This window comes from Bos taurus, chromosome 27 (genome assembly GCF_002263795.3).
Source record: "Bos taurus isolate L1 Dominette 01449 registration number 42190680 breed Hereford chromosome 27, ARS-UCD2.0, whole genome shotgun sequence".
Lineage (NCBI taxonomy): Eukaryota > Metazoa > Chordata > Mammalia > Artiodactyla > Bovidae > Bos > Bos taurus.
The window spans coordinates 21465728-21482849 of NC_037354.1; the positions used below are offsets into that span (position 1 = coordinate 21465728).

Below are 17122 nucleotides of genomic sequence, written 5' to 3' on the forward strand. Positions count from 1 at the left end.
ATGATTCACTGAACATTTCTGCAGACTGATAAACCTTAAGAGAACAGTGCTCCCATTAAAAAAAATACATAAATCATTAAAAGGATGGCATTACAATTAAGAAAACAGGTTATTTTTACACAAAGGAACATTTTCACAAAAACACATTTTAAATTTTAAAGCAAAACAGGGAAATGGTAAATCTTCAAAAACTGACATTCTTACGATGATGATATTCTAAGAAATGAAAATGCTTCATTTTGAAAAACAGGAAGAGAACAATCAAATGTTAGTATTCAACATCTGTGTATAAGATCTTAAGGGATGATATGACTAGGATAATCTTGAACTTTTCCCTCATCATGTGATAACCTACCGCAGACCTATTAGATTCTATTAGGTATACATTCATTCAGTCCACAAATATATTTTGGTGCCCACAATGTGTCAGGTAATGAAGGAATGGATAATAAATGGAAGGGCCCTGACCTCAAGAATAATACATTCCATGAAAAAAAGATGCCTCATCCAAGTACACACAAAATGTCAGATAATTAGAAATACTCGAAAAAACTAAAACAAGATGTGATAAGTGGTACTGAGAAGCCAAAGAAGATGGATTCATTTCGCCGTCAAACTCTGTTTCCACACTGTCCACATTCTCAGTTTAATTTCCAATAATCAACCATGGGTTCTATCCTCTGCTCCAAAGTCCTAGATAACTGCCTACATAACGAAGACCTTGGGCAGAATACAACACAACGTCTCCACAATTTACATCTACAATCTATGGCCATATGAACATACCACACATTCAAAGGGTCTCTCCGTTGTATGACACCCCGTGTTCATTCTTTAAGATTTAAAGTATTAAATCCTTTGCTTAAAATGTCCTCCGTTCTTTCAGAAAGCTTGCTCCAAAATGCCCCCCCTTCAAATCTCTACAGTTTCTCAGCTACTGTGCAGCACTATTTATGTACATATTGTTCTGTTTATGCATTTTATGTTTATGCATGGATTCTTCGGTGGCTAAGACCTAGTCCAAAACAGGCATTTAAGGTTTGATGAATAATATAATTTCCTAAAGAGTCTGTGTATATACACAATACACATACAACCCCACACACCCTAAGTAAGTCTAAATTAGAGATTGTGAAATCTGGAGAGTCTGACTAAAAGCCTGCTTAGTCAGATTAATGTCACAGATCAATGTCCCTTTCAAGATCAATCTGCTTCACTGTACTTTAGGATGAAAAAAAGAAATACCTTACACCATATACCATCACAAATACATGCTATTTCTTAAAGGAATAGTGGTCTTGACTTGAAAGATTATAATGACTAAAGCATCTAATATCATATCATCTAATATCAATTTCACATGCAATACAGAATGTACATCTTAATCATCAATAATATGTATTCAGTGTTTTCATATGTTATGCAAATAATAAAAGATACATCACAGTCTCCACCTCTAAGATGCTTGTTAGAGAATAGAAAAGACACACACAAACATACAAAGGAGATACATATACTTAAAAAAAACTGCAGACTGCAGGTGCTATACAAAAGTGTGAATGTGAAAATATTCAAGAAAGAATGGAAGGGCTAAATAGTAAGCAAGGAAGGACAGGAAGAGGATATCTAGGGAAGAGAAGAGTATAAACAAACACTACCCAGTCTGAAATGTGTATTATGTAGTTAAATAACAGAATGTAAGTTTCATGTCAGAAAATAGGAAAGAAGAAACTGATACCTCTCTTCCAAGAGAAAGATACACAAGATCTTAACTTTACTCTGTAAATAGTGAACAGCTACTGAGTGTTTTGAAAGAAGTTCATTATGTAAAATGTTGATTAAGAAAGCTGTAATTGGCAGGAGAGGGCATAATGTATTATAGGAGGAGAAAATAAATGTTTTTAAACCACCTTGAATGTTACTATAATGGTCTAGTTGGGAAAATCTACGAGGCTATTAAAATAGTATGTAAATGAAGATATGACCTGTTTCTTACACATACTCCTTTAGCATCTAACATGCCGAAACAACCAGCAAAATTTTCTACACATTTTGCTTTTAGTTAGGAATCCATCTGGCTGGAATAAAGAATTCCAGGGGAGCTGAGAAAATTACATTTTTTTCAACACAAATACAATACTTAGTGAAAATTTAATACTGACAAGATAAATGGCGCTTTCTTCTGTTGAATATAATTTAGTAGCAATAGGACTAGAAACCAGATATGTCTGTCATGAAAAGTAATTCAATAAGCCTAAGAAATACATATTTCAACGTTGATAATATCTATTTACAATATAAGACTTGGTAGAAGGAATGTGCAAATATTAACATATGTCCAATAACATAAACCCTGTTCTCTAAACTTAACTCCATTACCTCTTATCCCTCCATTTTCCAACTTCTTCACGCTTAAGCCTAACTAATGACAAAGGAAGTCACTGGCTTCTTGCAAAGACTTGTGTCAGCTTATTCTAATGAGCAAAGCCATCACTAGTACTTATGAGAATCCTACCAACTTCACTGTTTCCTGAAACTGAAAGCTGAAAACTGAAAATGCTCCAAACACTTAAATAAGCACTTTTCCAACACTGTTAGCTAAAAAGTATTTTCTTTTTTAATAGTTCATAGGAACATCAGAGATGCAACACCATGAATGGAGGGTACATTGTAAACGTTTCTAATCCATTCACATGCAGCCTGAAGAGGGCAGTCAAGTTGTGGCCAAGCATCCAGAAAGGCTTACGCAGCAACTGCAGGGCACAGGTCTGATAAAGCTCTTCTATGAAATCTTTCCAATCTTTTATTATGAAAACAAGAAAAAAAAATCACTTAACCCAAATGCTATAACATTTTGTATTATCATCAAGTATTATTAGCTCATCTATAGTCGTATATACTAACACAGCTCCCATGATGAATGTATATTTTATCTTTTTATCCCTTGAAGGGATTTTTAAAGAAACATGGTTTCTCTTTTTAAGGTTAATCAAATTTCCTATAAAGTAACAGATATCAAAATCCCAATGTATGTTTTTTACAGTTATATATTTATGATGAATCATAAACATTGAATTATTAAATTATAAAGATTTAATTCAAAAGGGGAAGAGGCAGCAAAGGATGAAATGGTTCGATAGCATCACCGACTCAATGGACATGAGTTTGAGCAAACTCTGGAAGACAGTGAAGGACAGGGAAGCCTGGTGTGCTGCAGTCCATGGGTTCAAAAAGAGTTGGACATGACTTCAGTGGCTGAACAACAGCTACTTATATATTGCATAGATACATCAGAGTATGTCTTCATAAAACATCAAATTAATACTGGAGTGGGTAGCCTTTCCCTTCTCCAGGGGATCTTCCCAACCCAGGTCTTCCAAATTGCAGGTGGATTCTTTACCTGCTGAGCCACAAGGGAAGCCCAAGAATACTGGAGTTGGTAGCCTATCCCTTCGTCAGCAGATCTTCCCAACCCAGGAATCAAACCAGGGTCTCCCGCACTACAGGTGGATTCTTACCAATTGAGCTATCAGGGAAGCCCCAGTTAATCTCTACAGATGATAATATATAGAGAGAGAGATCTGGGGTGAGCAGAACCACCCACTACTTATGGTCCTGGTATCCTGAAGAGAGAAAAGTTGGTAAACAACATGCTGCACAAAGATTTCAACAGTGACTTCCCTCTGGTTGTGCCATACGTATTCAGAATACTACTTAATATATGGAAATATATTAAATAGACCCAATGCCTCTGAAGGGCTGAAGATTCACTACCATTTTGTAACTGGCTCTGTACAGTTCACTACTTCTATGATAAAGATGTTGTGTCCATTACACTATGTTTTCTGTGCATCTATTTTTTCCTTAGAAAACTATTCTAACATGAATATATGATTCCAACACATATCTTACATCAAAAATGTATATGAACGTAAGAGATACTAAACTGTATATAACATGCACATATAACTCAGTTTATGTCAGTAGAATTTTTGTTCTCAAGAAAAATGGTAACACAAACATACAAGAAAGCTTAAAGGGTGTATGCTAAGAAAGCTGACACATAATGTAGGTAAAAGAAAGGAACGGCATAGAGACTCCAGTCCATAATTTGTTTTCAGAGATCATACTGGTGTTGAAATTCTCCAACTATTTTATAAATACGTAACGAGAGACCAAATGACCAAATACATAATATTGGTGGGATCCAGGGTTTCAATTTGTAGAAAGCAGATAAAACTTAGAATGAGGAAAATACAGGAAAAACTCTACAGTATTAGCTTGGAAGAGGAGATATCCAATTAAAGTCGTAAGTTATGTCTTTATTAATTTATATGACACATACATACACACACATATGTACACACATCTTAGCTCTATTAAAAAGGTCTGAAAACAATGATACTATCTCAACAGGAAAGAGTGTAACTTACCCAGGTGTTGCTTTCTAAACACTGTTTCCAACAAAAGGAGGAAGGACTCCTCAAAAAAAAAAAAAAAATGCTTCTTTCAGTTCCACGAATAAGTATAATGTAGGCTTAGAATATTTTACTGAGCCAGAAAGCAAAGACTAACAGAGGCATTCAATGACATGGGAGTTGGTTTCCATTGGAAATTTAGGGCAACTTGAAGAGTGAAGAAGAATAATCACAGTAATGGGTTAGTGAATAAACAAGAATCTTTGAGTAGAGATACTCCAAGGGGAAAATGGAGGAAGGAAGAGCTCTCCTTTATAGACAAATACTAACCAATTAACGCAGATGCAAAGACAGAATGTTCAAAATCACCATTCACAATAATCAATGAAACACCAAATTCAGGCAGAGATTATCAATGGATGTTACGATCGCTGAGTAAAGTACCAAGAAATAGGATAGTTACATAATTTTTAAGTATTCTCCCCTCTTAACCTATCCACCTCCTGCTAACACTTATTACCAGGGAAGGATATACTTGTACAACAGAAAGATGCAGGGATCCCCACTGTGATCAAGTAATCGATTTCACCTTTGGTATCTAAAAGAACTAACATTATATCTAGCGAAAGCTATCGTTTTTCCAGCAGTCATGTATGGATGTGAGAGTTAGACTATAAAGGAAGCTGAGCATCAAAGAATTGATGCTTTTGAACTGTGATGTTGGAGAAGACTCTTGAGAGTCCCTTGGATTGCAAGGAGACAGAACCAGTCTATCCTAAAGGAGATCAGTCCTGAGTGTTCATCAGAAGGACTGATGCTGAAGCTGAAACTCCAATACTTTTGGCCACCTGATGTGAAGAACTGACTCACTGGAGAAGACACTGATGCTGGGAAAGACTGAAGACAGGAGGAGGAGATGACAGAGGATGAGATGGTTGGATGGCATCACCAACTCAATGGAAATGAGTCAGCAAGCTCCGAGAGTCAGGGATGGACAGGGAGGCGTGGTGTGCTGCAGTCCATGGGGTTGCAAAGAGTCAGACATGACTGAGTGACTGAATTGAAGTGAACATTATATGCCTCCTGATACAATGCAGTAAGAAGTACACAGATAATTGCTATCGTACTTGTGTAAAAATTAGTCACTGAGTTTAATCATGAGGAAACAAGTAAATCCAGATCATGAAACAATATACAAGGCAAGTTGTCTGAATTCCTTAAAAAAGAAAAAGCAGACTGTATTATTGAACTAATGTCAACTCATTTAAAAATGATGTTATTCTGATTATGTAAGAATGTCATATTAAAATATGCAAACTTAAATATTTAGTGGTGATATTTCATGATGTCTATATTTGCTGGTACATGACCCATCTGCTTCAAGATGGCAGAATAGGACGGGGAGATCACCTTCTCCCTCACAAATTCATCAAAAATCATTTGAATGCTGAGCAACTTCCACAAAACAACTTCTGAACACTGGTGGAGGACACCAGGCACCCAAAAAAGGCAGCCCATTCTATTCTAAAGGAGGCAGGACAAAATATAAAAGACAAAAAGAGAGACAAAAGAGTTAGGGATAGAAACCTATCCTAGGCAGGGAGTCGTGAATGAGAAGTTTTCACACAGTAGGAAACCCATCCACAGCGGGGTATGTGGGGGAATTCATGCCTAACCACAACTGCGGAAAAGAGAACTTTCCGGCCAAAGGCTCTAGCATAACAACCTAATGCTCAGCCTGGCCCACTCACAGAACAAAGGATTGAGCAAACACCAAAGGAGAGCTAGCCAGCTGCATACAGACCCCTCCCCACCCAAAGGCAGGGAGGAAGAATGCCTGAAGAACTATGGACAGAGGTTCCTGACAGTGTACAGTCCTGTCCGACTCTTTAGGAGCCCATGGACTGTAGCCCACCAGGCTCCTTGGTCCGTGGGATTTTCCAGGCAAGAGTACTGGAGTAGGTTGCCATTTTCTTCTCCAGGGGATCTTCCCAACCCAGGGATAGAACCAGGATCTCCTGCATTGTAGGCAGAGGCTTTACCGTCTGACCTACCAGGGAAGCCCTAGCAATGTACAAGGGGCAGTAATCAAGACCATCCCCAAGAAAAAGAAATGGAAAGAAGCAAAATGGTTGTCTGAGGAGGCCTTACAAATGGCTGAGAAAAGAAGAGAAGCGAAAGGCAAAGGAGAGAGAGAAAAAAAAAAGATATGCCCATTTGAATGCAGAGTTCCAAAGAAAAGCAAGTAGCAATAAGAAAGCCTTCCTCAGAGATCAATGCAAAGAAATAGAGGGAAACAATAGAATGGGAAAGGACTAGAGATCTCTTCAAGAAAATTAGAGACACCAAGGGAACATTTCATGCAAAGATGAGCACAATAAAGGACAGAAGTGGTATGGACCTAACAGAAGCAGAAGATACTAAGAAGAGGTGGCATGAATACACAGAACTATAGGGGAAAAAAAATCTTCATGACCCAGATAACCACGATGGTGTGAACACTTACCTAGAGCCAGACATCCTGGAATGCAAAGTCAAGTGGGCCTTAGGAAGCATCACTACGAACAAAGTTAGTGAAGGTGATGGAATTCCAATTGAGCTATTTCAAATCAGATGATACTGTGAAAGTGCTTTCAAAGTGAAAGTGAAAGGTGAAAGTCGCTCAGTCGTGTCCGCCTCTTTGCAACCCCGTGGAATTCTCCAGGCCAGAATATTGGAGTGGGAAGCCTTTCCCTTCTCCAGTGGATCTTCCTGACCCAGAAATCGAACCACGGTCTCCTGCACTGCAGGTGGATTCTTTACCAACTCAGCTATCAGGGAAGCCCAATAAGCCAGCAATATGCAGCCCAACATGCTGCATTCAATATGCCAGCAAAATCTGAAAAACTCAGCAGTGGCCACAGGACTGGAAAAGGCCAGTTTTCACTCCAATCCCAAAGAAAGGCAATGCCAAAGAATGTTTGGCATTGAAGGTCCACACAATCGCACTCATCTCACACGCTAGCAAAGTAATGCTCAAAATTCTCCAAGCCAGGCTTCAACAGCACATGAACCGTGAACTTCCAGATGTTCAAGCTGGATTTAGAAACGGCAGAGGAACCAGAGATCAAACTGTCAACATCCACTGGATCATTGAATAAGTGAGAGCGTTCCAGAAAGCCATCTACTTTTGCTTTACTGACTATGCCAAAACCTTTGACTGTGTGTATCACAACAAAATGTGGAAAATTCTGAAAGAGATGGGAACACCACACCACCTGACTTGCCTCCTGAGATATCTGTACACAGGTCAAGAAGCAACAGTTAGAATTGGACATGGAACAACAGACTGGTTCCAAATTGGGAAAGGAGAATGTCAAGGCTGTATACTATCACCCTGATTATTTAACTTATATGCAGAGTACATCAATGCAAAATGCAAGGCTGGATGAAGCACAAGCTGGAATCAAGATTGCCAGGAAAAATACCAATAATCTCAGATATGCAGATGACACCATGCTTACAGCAGACAGTGAAGAACTAAAGAGCCTCTTGATGAAAGTGAAAGGAATGTGAAGAAGTTGGGTTAAAACTCCACATTCAGAAAACTAAGATCATGGCATCTGGTCCCATCACTTCATGGCAAATAGTTGGGGAAACAATGGAAACAGTGACAGACTTTATTTTCTTGGACTCCAAAATCATTGCAGATTGTGACTGCAACCATGAACCTAAAAGATGCTTGCTCCATGGAAGAAAAGCTGACCAACCTAGACAGTGTATTAAAAAAGTAGAGACATTACTTTGTCAACAAAGGTCCATCTAGTCAAGGCTATGGTTTTTCCAGTGGTCATGCATGGATGTGAGGGTTGGACTATGACAGCTGAGTGCTGAAGAATTGATGTTTTTGAACTGTGGTGTTGGAGAAGACTCTTGATAGTCCCTTGGACTGCAAGGAGATACAACCTGCCCATCCTAAAGGCAATCAGTTCTGAATATTCATTGGAAGGACCATGCTGAAGCTGAAACTCCAATACTTTGGCCACCTGATGCGATGATTGGACTCATTTGAAAAGACCCTGATGCTGGGAAGGATTGAAGGCAGGAGGAGAAGGGGACAACAGAGGATGAAATGGCTGGATGTCATCATCGAAACAATGGACATGAGTTTGAGTAGGCTCTGGGAGTTGGTGATGGACAGGGAAGCCTGGTATGCTACAGTCCACGGGGTCACAAAGAGTTGGACATGACTGAGCAAGTGAACTGACTGACTGACTGAACTGACTGACTGATTTTTTACTTATACTTAAAAGACTGAACAGAGAAACACAAAGAACATCTCTCATCACCCTGTTCTACAAGAGTTAAACTGTAACCACAGCAGTCACCCACTGACACTACCACGGAGAAGAATTCAGGATGAAAAATGCCCAGGAGCCCTGTGCTTTGGATAAACAGGCCCTTAGGTAGTCAGACCACTGAAATTCAGGAAGAATTTCAATGACCAGATTCTTGAATGTTCCCAGAAGCAGAAAAGCACTAAATCATTAACTTGAGATATCTGTTCTTCGGGATGAGCAGTAATCTTTTACCAAACTGTGTGCCTCACTGCATGCATTTCTCAGCTAAAACATACATTTACTGGCTCCTCCCCTATCTTTTCAGAGCAGCTTCTCAGAATTGAGTGGCTATCTCCCAGGGTATAAAACTTAAAATCATAAAACTCCTGTGTGTCTTTCTTTAAGTCGATGAGCAAAATCAAATGTGACAAAATATTAAAATTATGAATCTTAGGAAAGGGTAGACTGGTGCCTTTGTATTAATACTACTGTTTCGACTTTCTGTAGCTTTCAAATTATAAGATGGATGACTAAAACTGGGCTTTATATACAAATAATACAGAAAATAGAGCTCAGAGAATGCTACAATGTCACACAGATAATCAAAGTTCATGAAAACATTCATCTATTTATTGTAAAATAGTCAGAATTAGCCAACCTGGGGAAGAGACACCTAGGAAGAAATTTAGTACAATGAAGTTATATCATATGCCTTAGACATTAAAAAATAAACTAGACAGAGCTCAACAATAACCCTAGAACGTCATTTATATTAAACTGCTACGGATTCAATCAAGTCTGAAACAGTCCTCACGTATTAGACAAGCCAGGCAAAATATGTGTGAATGGCATGAGAGTTTGATAGTCTTTGAGAAAGTGAAATACTTTGTCCAGGTAGCCAGGCATATTTGAAAAACCTAAGAATTAAGGCCATAGAGAAATTATCTAAGGACTAGAAGAAACAAGGGTTGCAGACCCAAAGCCATTTAGAAAGCACTTACCAGTGCATTAAGCGATGCAAAAGGTGATTTTATCTATTGATAAACACAGTTCTCACCTTATGCGCTGTCCTTAGAATAGAATTTCCTAAGAGATGTGACTTCACCATAGTGAAACAAAAGGCTGATGAACTATTTCACATGATGTGGGCTAGCTAGCTTCAACTCACCTGCCCTTGTTTGAAATGCTAACCTGAATGAAAGCTTTTCATGATCTAAAGAGTTTAAGAAATGCTGGCTGATGGATCCCTGCCCTAAAAGACTAATAATCTTAGTTGGGAATGCAAAAGCCAAATGCAAATTACAGTTCACAGGATAAAAGCAATGATGAATATGTACACTTAAGGAAAGCATTAAATTTACTAGCTCAGGAGTCACAAATCCCAACCCTGACAGGTATTAGCTCTGTGACTTTGGGAAAACTGTATAACCTCTCAGCCTAGATAGGCTCATCTAAAGAAATGATTTTTTTTTTTAACTCTTACCATGTAGAGCAGTGAGAATGCCAAGAGATATTACATACATAGACGACTTAACCTAGGACTGCCCAAATAATTTATACATAGTAAATAATAATTTTATTTATTTAGAGAAGGAAAGACATTAACCAGTTAATATCTATCAATGCAATAATTTATTCTCCCTCGTCTTTAAAATGTCTTTGCAATTACTAATTATATCTTCTTTTATTTGACATTCAACAATATATTAATTTCTAGTATTACCAGCCTTTGATGATATGTGCACCCAGACTGATTCCATATGTACTTTTTGATTTTCCAACACCAGGATGTTTTTCCTTACCTCTACTGAACCATAGTAATAACCTTGGAAGAAGATATTTTGTTCTTAGAATTTTTAGTGAATTCTGGAAAAGATGAGTAACTGTGTGGTAGAATACATCTAAAAGATTTAGCAATTACGAAGAATATTCCTCATAGTACAATCTGATAAAGGAAGTTTGGAGTTAACACTTATGGGAGGTGAGAATTGTACTGAGTAGTCTTAATTAACAACTTTATTTGGCCAAGGAGGTTGATGTTCCCACTGAGGAAGGTGAGAATTGAATTCTGAGATTTGTGAATAAACTGACTGTGTGAAAGAAGAGCAGAGTGATTTGCTAAGAGGGCTTACGAGGAGGCCAATAGCTCATTCACCAGCCTTTCAGCAAAGAAAAGCAACTGGAGAATCTCAGTGTGTTAGCTCTAGAAGAAAATTTCACTTTTTCTTAAAGAAAACAAAAATAGCAGAGAAGTCTCACAAAGGAAAAGCACTAATCTTTTAAAATTATAGTTATTAACATTTCAATAATTCTATGGATTATAAAAAAATTACAGCAGTATCACAAGATGGTCCCAAATTACACTGACATGCAGAAGTACCCCGGAGAATTCAATTCATGTACTTTTTAAATTAAAAAACAAAACAAAACAAAACAAAACATTGCTGTTGACGGGTGCCTTTCTCCATGAATCTACAACTCCCTTTGAGGCTTAATTTATAATACAAAATATAATCTGAATACTTGTTCTTGAAATTTTTTCCTTGAAACCCCTCCTTATCTTTTCATCTTAGCTGTCCCCTTGAGATCTCTCTGATGCACTCTGTCCATATAGGCCACAGTTGGTAATCTCTTGGCTCAATGACAGCAGATCTCAAACCACTGTTCGATCAGAATTATTTAACAAATTCTCCTTTTAAATTTGCAGTATTCTATAAATCTATCATCCTCATCCAACATAACTCAAAGGCATCCCCCTCTTTCAGCTCAGTTACCGTTTTTCCCCTCCAGTTCCATTAAAATCCTGAGTTATTTCGACATGCATGTTTATAGTATACAAATTATTACACTAGCCCAGCCTTATTACTCCTAAAGCTTCTCTATTACATCAACAATCATCTACACTATACATCAGCAATTTACTTATTTATTAAATCAACCCTTTCCAACCTCCTAATTTTCAACTCCATCCCCCTTTCACACAAACCCTCATATGAAAATCCATAAAACAGATAACTAATGAGCTGACTGTCTAGCACAGCAAACTACGCGTGCTCTGTGGTATATACATGTACAGCTGATTCACTGTGCTGTACAGCAGAAACGAACACAACATGTAAAGTGACTAAGCACCAATTAGAAAAGAAAGAAAGAAAATCTAGCTTAACTGTGTTACACCTAGTTGATCAACTGTCCCATGGCTTCTCTGATGCCCTATCCAACTTCTAACTCACATTTATACATTTCAAATATACTCTTGTTAGCATAGTCAGAATATTTGCCTAGTCTACTTCACAGAATAAAGCAAACAGCTTAGTCCCTACAGAGGATACTCTTGCTCCTCAATTGCTGAGTACTGGGGAAAAAAATCATTTAATTCTGGAGATTCTTCACTAAAAATGTGAGTATTCTAGTTTCATCAAGGATCCTTGTCAATGCCATACGGTCATTCCAATTAGTTAAGCTTCCTACTCCAATTTTTCCTCAATGAAATTAAATTTTTAAAAGCTATTAATCACTAAACTGCTTCTCACCTTCCCTTTCTCTATCCTAGCTGCATACTAGGATTACCTAGAGCATTTTTAAATGTCCTCCACGCCAAAAAACAAATCAAAATATCTGGGCATGGGAACCACATATCTACTCTATACTTTTTATTTGCCTCTAAAGCTTCACCTGTTCTTTCTTCTCTAACAACTTCACCCTCTTTCTAACCTGTGAAATGACTTTTTCAAATAACTTCAATCTTTTTCTCTCATAAATCTAAAACTACTCTAAAATTTAAAAGTTTATTACAAAACAGGCTGTAATAAACAAGTAAATACAAGTTATTTTGAGCTAAGCATCATTAAAAAATTGAGGATCCATATTTAACAATTTAACAACATACTGCATTAAGTCAACTACTATCTACAGGATATGCCATTTACATTATGTTTTGGTTTACATTATCAAATAACATACAATTATATGTAGCTGTGAAATAAATACCTGGATAATAAAATCTTTCTAGATTGTTGTTATTTAGTCACTAAGTCATGTCCAACTCTTTATGACCCCATGGACTGTAGCCAGCCAGGCTCCTCTATCCATGGAATTCTCCAGGCAAGAATACTGGAGTGGGTTGCCATTTCTTTCTCCAGGGGATCTTCCAGACCCAGGGATCGAACCCTGGTCTCCTGCATTGCAGGTGGATTCTTTCCCACTGAGTCAGTCGGTACATCCTTTCTAGATTACAGTCGCAAAAATATAATAATAGATCTCTTCATAATAATGAATACATAAAATCAATATATTCAGTTTTTAGAAGCAAAGAAATGATTTCCCTAAGTTATATATGGCATTGTAGGATGCCAGAGGATAGTCTGAATTTTTGTGGAATTTGAGCTGTTACACCAAATGCCAATTAAGATGTATTTTTGCTCCACAAGTGCCGAACAGCCCTTGTTTATGAACATAAACACACCCTGTTCTTAAGTGCTAGCCCAGTGCTGACAAATGCTAATGTCCACTTAAGTACGAGTCTTCAAATTGATAGGAAAGGGACTCAGAATCATCTGAAATACTGTTTTTCAAAATAGTTTGCTCATTATCTTTTTTTACCTACCTTGACCTGTATCAACATACACTCATTACTAGATTGTGATGAAATCTTTCATAAAAATTTCAGAACACTGAAATTCCCTTTCTGCAAGCTAGTCTATGGGGTCGCACAGAATCGGACGCGACTGAAGTGACTTAGCAGCAGCAGCAGTCTGACAGAAACTGACTAGTTTTCTTCCACTGGCTCATGTTACTAATGATTTCGTTTTCCACTAAAGTTCAAAATGGTTTAGAAATCTAAATAAAGTCTACAGATAAATACACAATGTGAAGTCTGAATGTGGAGTCACCACATAAAAAGTGTTTGTTCTTGAAAAGAAAAACATTCATCCAAGAAGAAACAGAAAAACTGAATTATCCTTAACAACTAAGGAAATGGAATATGTAATTTAAGAACTCCAGGTTAAGACAATTTTACTGGAGAATTTAATCAAACATTTAAAGAAGAATTAACACAATTTCTAAAACTAATTTTCCAAATCACTTCCAGAAAATAAATGAGGGAACATTTCCCAATATATTTTATGAAGTATTACCATGATACCAAAACTAGACAAAGACAGTATAAGTAATGAAAAATATAAACCAATATCTGATATAACTTAAAATATAAAAGTCTTCAACAAAGTATCAGCAAATTCAATTCAGCAATACTAAAAAAGAATATAATAATCAAGTGGGATATATTCCAAAATGCAAAGTTGATTCAACAGCTGAAAATCAATCAATGTAATCTACCATAGTGTTAGTCACTCAGTTGTGTACAACTCTTTGCAACCCCATGGAGTGTAGCCTACCAGGCTCCTCTGTCCATGTAATTCTCCAGGCAAGAATACCGAAATGAGTACCCATTCCCTTCTACAGGGCATCTTCCCAACCCAGGGATCAAATCCAGGTATCCTGCATTACAGGTAGATTTTTTACCATCTGAGCCACTAGGGAAGCCCATGTAATCTACCATATGAACGACCTAAAGAAGAAAAATCCTATCAATTAACTCCCCAAATCAGACAAAATTCAATACCCATTCATGACAAAAGCTCTCAATAAACTAGTAAAGAACACTCTCAATTATAAAGAATATTAGTAAAAATCTAACAGCTAATAACATAACCAGTGATGAAAGACTGAATGCTTTCTCCCGGAGATCAGATGAAAATGTAAAACATAAAACTTTTAGAAAAACACGTAAGAGGAAAAAAAAATTGGTGGCTAGGCAAAGAGTTCAATTTGACAAGACAAGATCTGTAAAAGATAAACTGTAAAACTGGACTCACTCAATTGAAATCTGCAAAAGATCTTGTTATGAGGATGTAAAGACAAGCCATAGACTAGCATCTTGCCTGGAGAATCCCCATGGACAGAGGAGCCGGGAGGACTATAGTCCATGGGGCCACAAAGAGTTGGATATGACTGAGCAACTAAGCACAGCACAGAAGACATGAACAGATATTTCAGTAAAGAGGTGATACACAGATGACAAAAAAGTAAATGAGAAGATGTTCAGCACCATTACATCACTGAGATGCAAAATAAAACCACAAAATAAAACTACATACCCATGGAATGACTAAAATAAAACTATAACAACACTGATGCTGGTAAGGATATGGAAAAACTAGGCCCTTCACACACTGCTGGTAAGAATGTAAAATGATACAGCCACGCTGGAAAACATTTTGGCATGTAACTACCATGCAACTCAGCCATCACACACTCTGGCAATTTATCTCAGAGAGGTGAACACTTCAGTGCACACAAACCTGTACAAGAGTGTTCATAATGGTTGTATTTCTAATAGCCAAAAACTGGAAACAACCCAGGATTCTTTTAGCAGATGGATGGTTAAACAAACTGCAGTACTTTCATACCACAGGATATTGTTGTTGTTTAGTCCCTAAGTTGTGTCCGACTCTTTTGAGACTCCATGGACTGCAGCCCACCAAGCTCCTCTGTCCACAGGGTTTCCCAGGCAAGAATACTGGAGTGAGTTGCCATATGCTTCTCCAGGGGATCTCCCTAACCCAGGGGTCAAACCTGTGTCTCCGCACTGGCAGACAAATTCTTTACCACTGAGCCACCAGGGAAGCCCACCACAGGATACTACTCAGGAATAAAAACAATGAAGTACTGATAAATGCAACAACTTGGATAGATTTTGAAGGAGTTAAAAGTAAAAAAACATAAAGCCAAATCCAAAAGGTCATGTGTTGTATGATTCCATTTATATGACAGTCTTGAAATGATGTAATTATAGAAATGGAGAATAAATTGAGGAGGTGGGGAGATGGGGTGGGTGTGGCACCAGAAGAAAGGACACCAGAAGAATACTTATTGTGAAGAACTGCTCTGCATCTTGACTGTATCAATACCAATATCCTGCGTATGAAACTGCGCTATAGCTTCACAGGCTGTTAACACTGGAGGTCACTGGGGGAAAGCTACACAGGATTTCTCTGTATTGTGTCTTAGAACTGCATGGAAGACTACAATTATCTCAAAATTAAGGTTCTAATTTAAAATAAGCGTTGCTGCATATATATTTATACTCCTCCAAAACTTTCATTGGTGTTTTTCCACTGAAAAATATTTCATTCATTTCAAATTGTTTACTTCTACATCACAGGAACAAAATTCTCAACATTAGAGGTACTAAAAGGTAAATGGACTTCCTTAAGTCCATTAAAGTCTTTCTATTAAACAATTTAAGTCGAGTGTATTTAATGGGGCTACTTCACTGCTCCTGAGATATAAGTTGGTGACCTACAAGGCAATATTCAAACTGAATTCCATAACATACATAACTTTACACAGGACACAAAGCCAAAAATTTGTTTTATGATTACTTGTGGATTGGTCTACACAATATAAAAATATTAGCCTTTCAAAATCACTTCCCAGAAAACACTAAGTTTGAGCCTACATTTAAATGCACTGACTTACAGTTGACTACAACATTGAACAAATGTTTTTTTTTTTTTAATGCCCCCCTGCAGCATGTGGGATCTTAATTCTTCAACCAGGGATACAACCCGCAGCACCCCCTGCATTGGAAGCAGGGAATGTTAACCACTGTACTGCCAGAGAATCCGAACAAATGCTTAATTCTATTATACATGTTTATCTTAACTGTAATAAGTACGTAATAATACAATAACAGTTAATTTTTTAAATACATACATTACCTGCACACAGAACACTGGCGCTGGGGTTGAAGAGCAGTGAACATAACAATCATAGAATAGTTTCGAGGTGGTGCCTTTATAAATTTTCGGAATTTGTCACCATTCATTCGGAAGACTGAGCGCCTGGAACTCCATTCCATCAGCTGTTCTACTTTCTCGGCTAAAAGATTCTGCAGTAAACATAAGGATTTAAATTTACACAGCGTTCAAATCCTTCGGTTTGTACTTTATATATTAAAAAAAAATTACATGGGGCTATATGTTACCAAAAATTTGTTTTGGTGAACACATACATTGTTAGCTGACCACGTATGCATAAAATGCTTCATTTATTCTTCCTAATGACTGGAAAAGTTATTAAAAAGGCATCAAGATAAAACAGACTTTCACTTCCAGAAAAAGGAAAGGATGTGCTTTTCCCTAGTGAGTGCGAAGTCACTCGAGTTGTGTCTGACTCTATGCAACCCCGTGGACTATAGCTTGCCTGTCTCCTCTGTCCATGGGATTCTCCAGGCAAGAATACTGGAGTGAGTTGCCATTTCCTTCTCCAGGGGAGCTTCCTGACCCAGAGATCAAGCCCACATCTCTTATGGCTGCT

At 37.5% G+C, this 17122-nt stretch overlaps 1 protein-coding gene across 10 annotated transcripts in view; it reads right to left on the reverse strand.

The window, feature by feature from the left end:
- TUSC3 (tumor suppressor candidate 3) overlaps positions 1 to 17122 on the reverse strand; it is a 217881-nt gene that overhangs the window by 113144 nt on the left and 87615 nt on the right. For all 10 annotated transcript variants that reach the window (XR_009493074.1, XR_009493075.1, XM_059882305.1 and 7 more), the window contains 1 exon segment: positions 16525 to 16694. Coding sequence is in view for 8 of the 10 variants with exons in the window: in XM_059882305.1 (XP_059738288.1) it covers positions 16525 to 16694 (170 nt within the window). In the remaining 2 variants the exon portion in view is untranslated.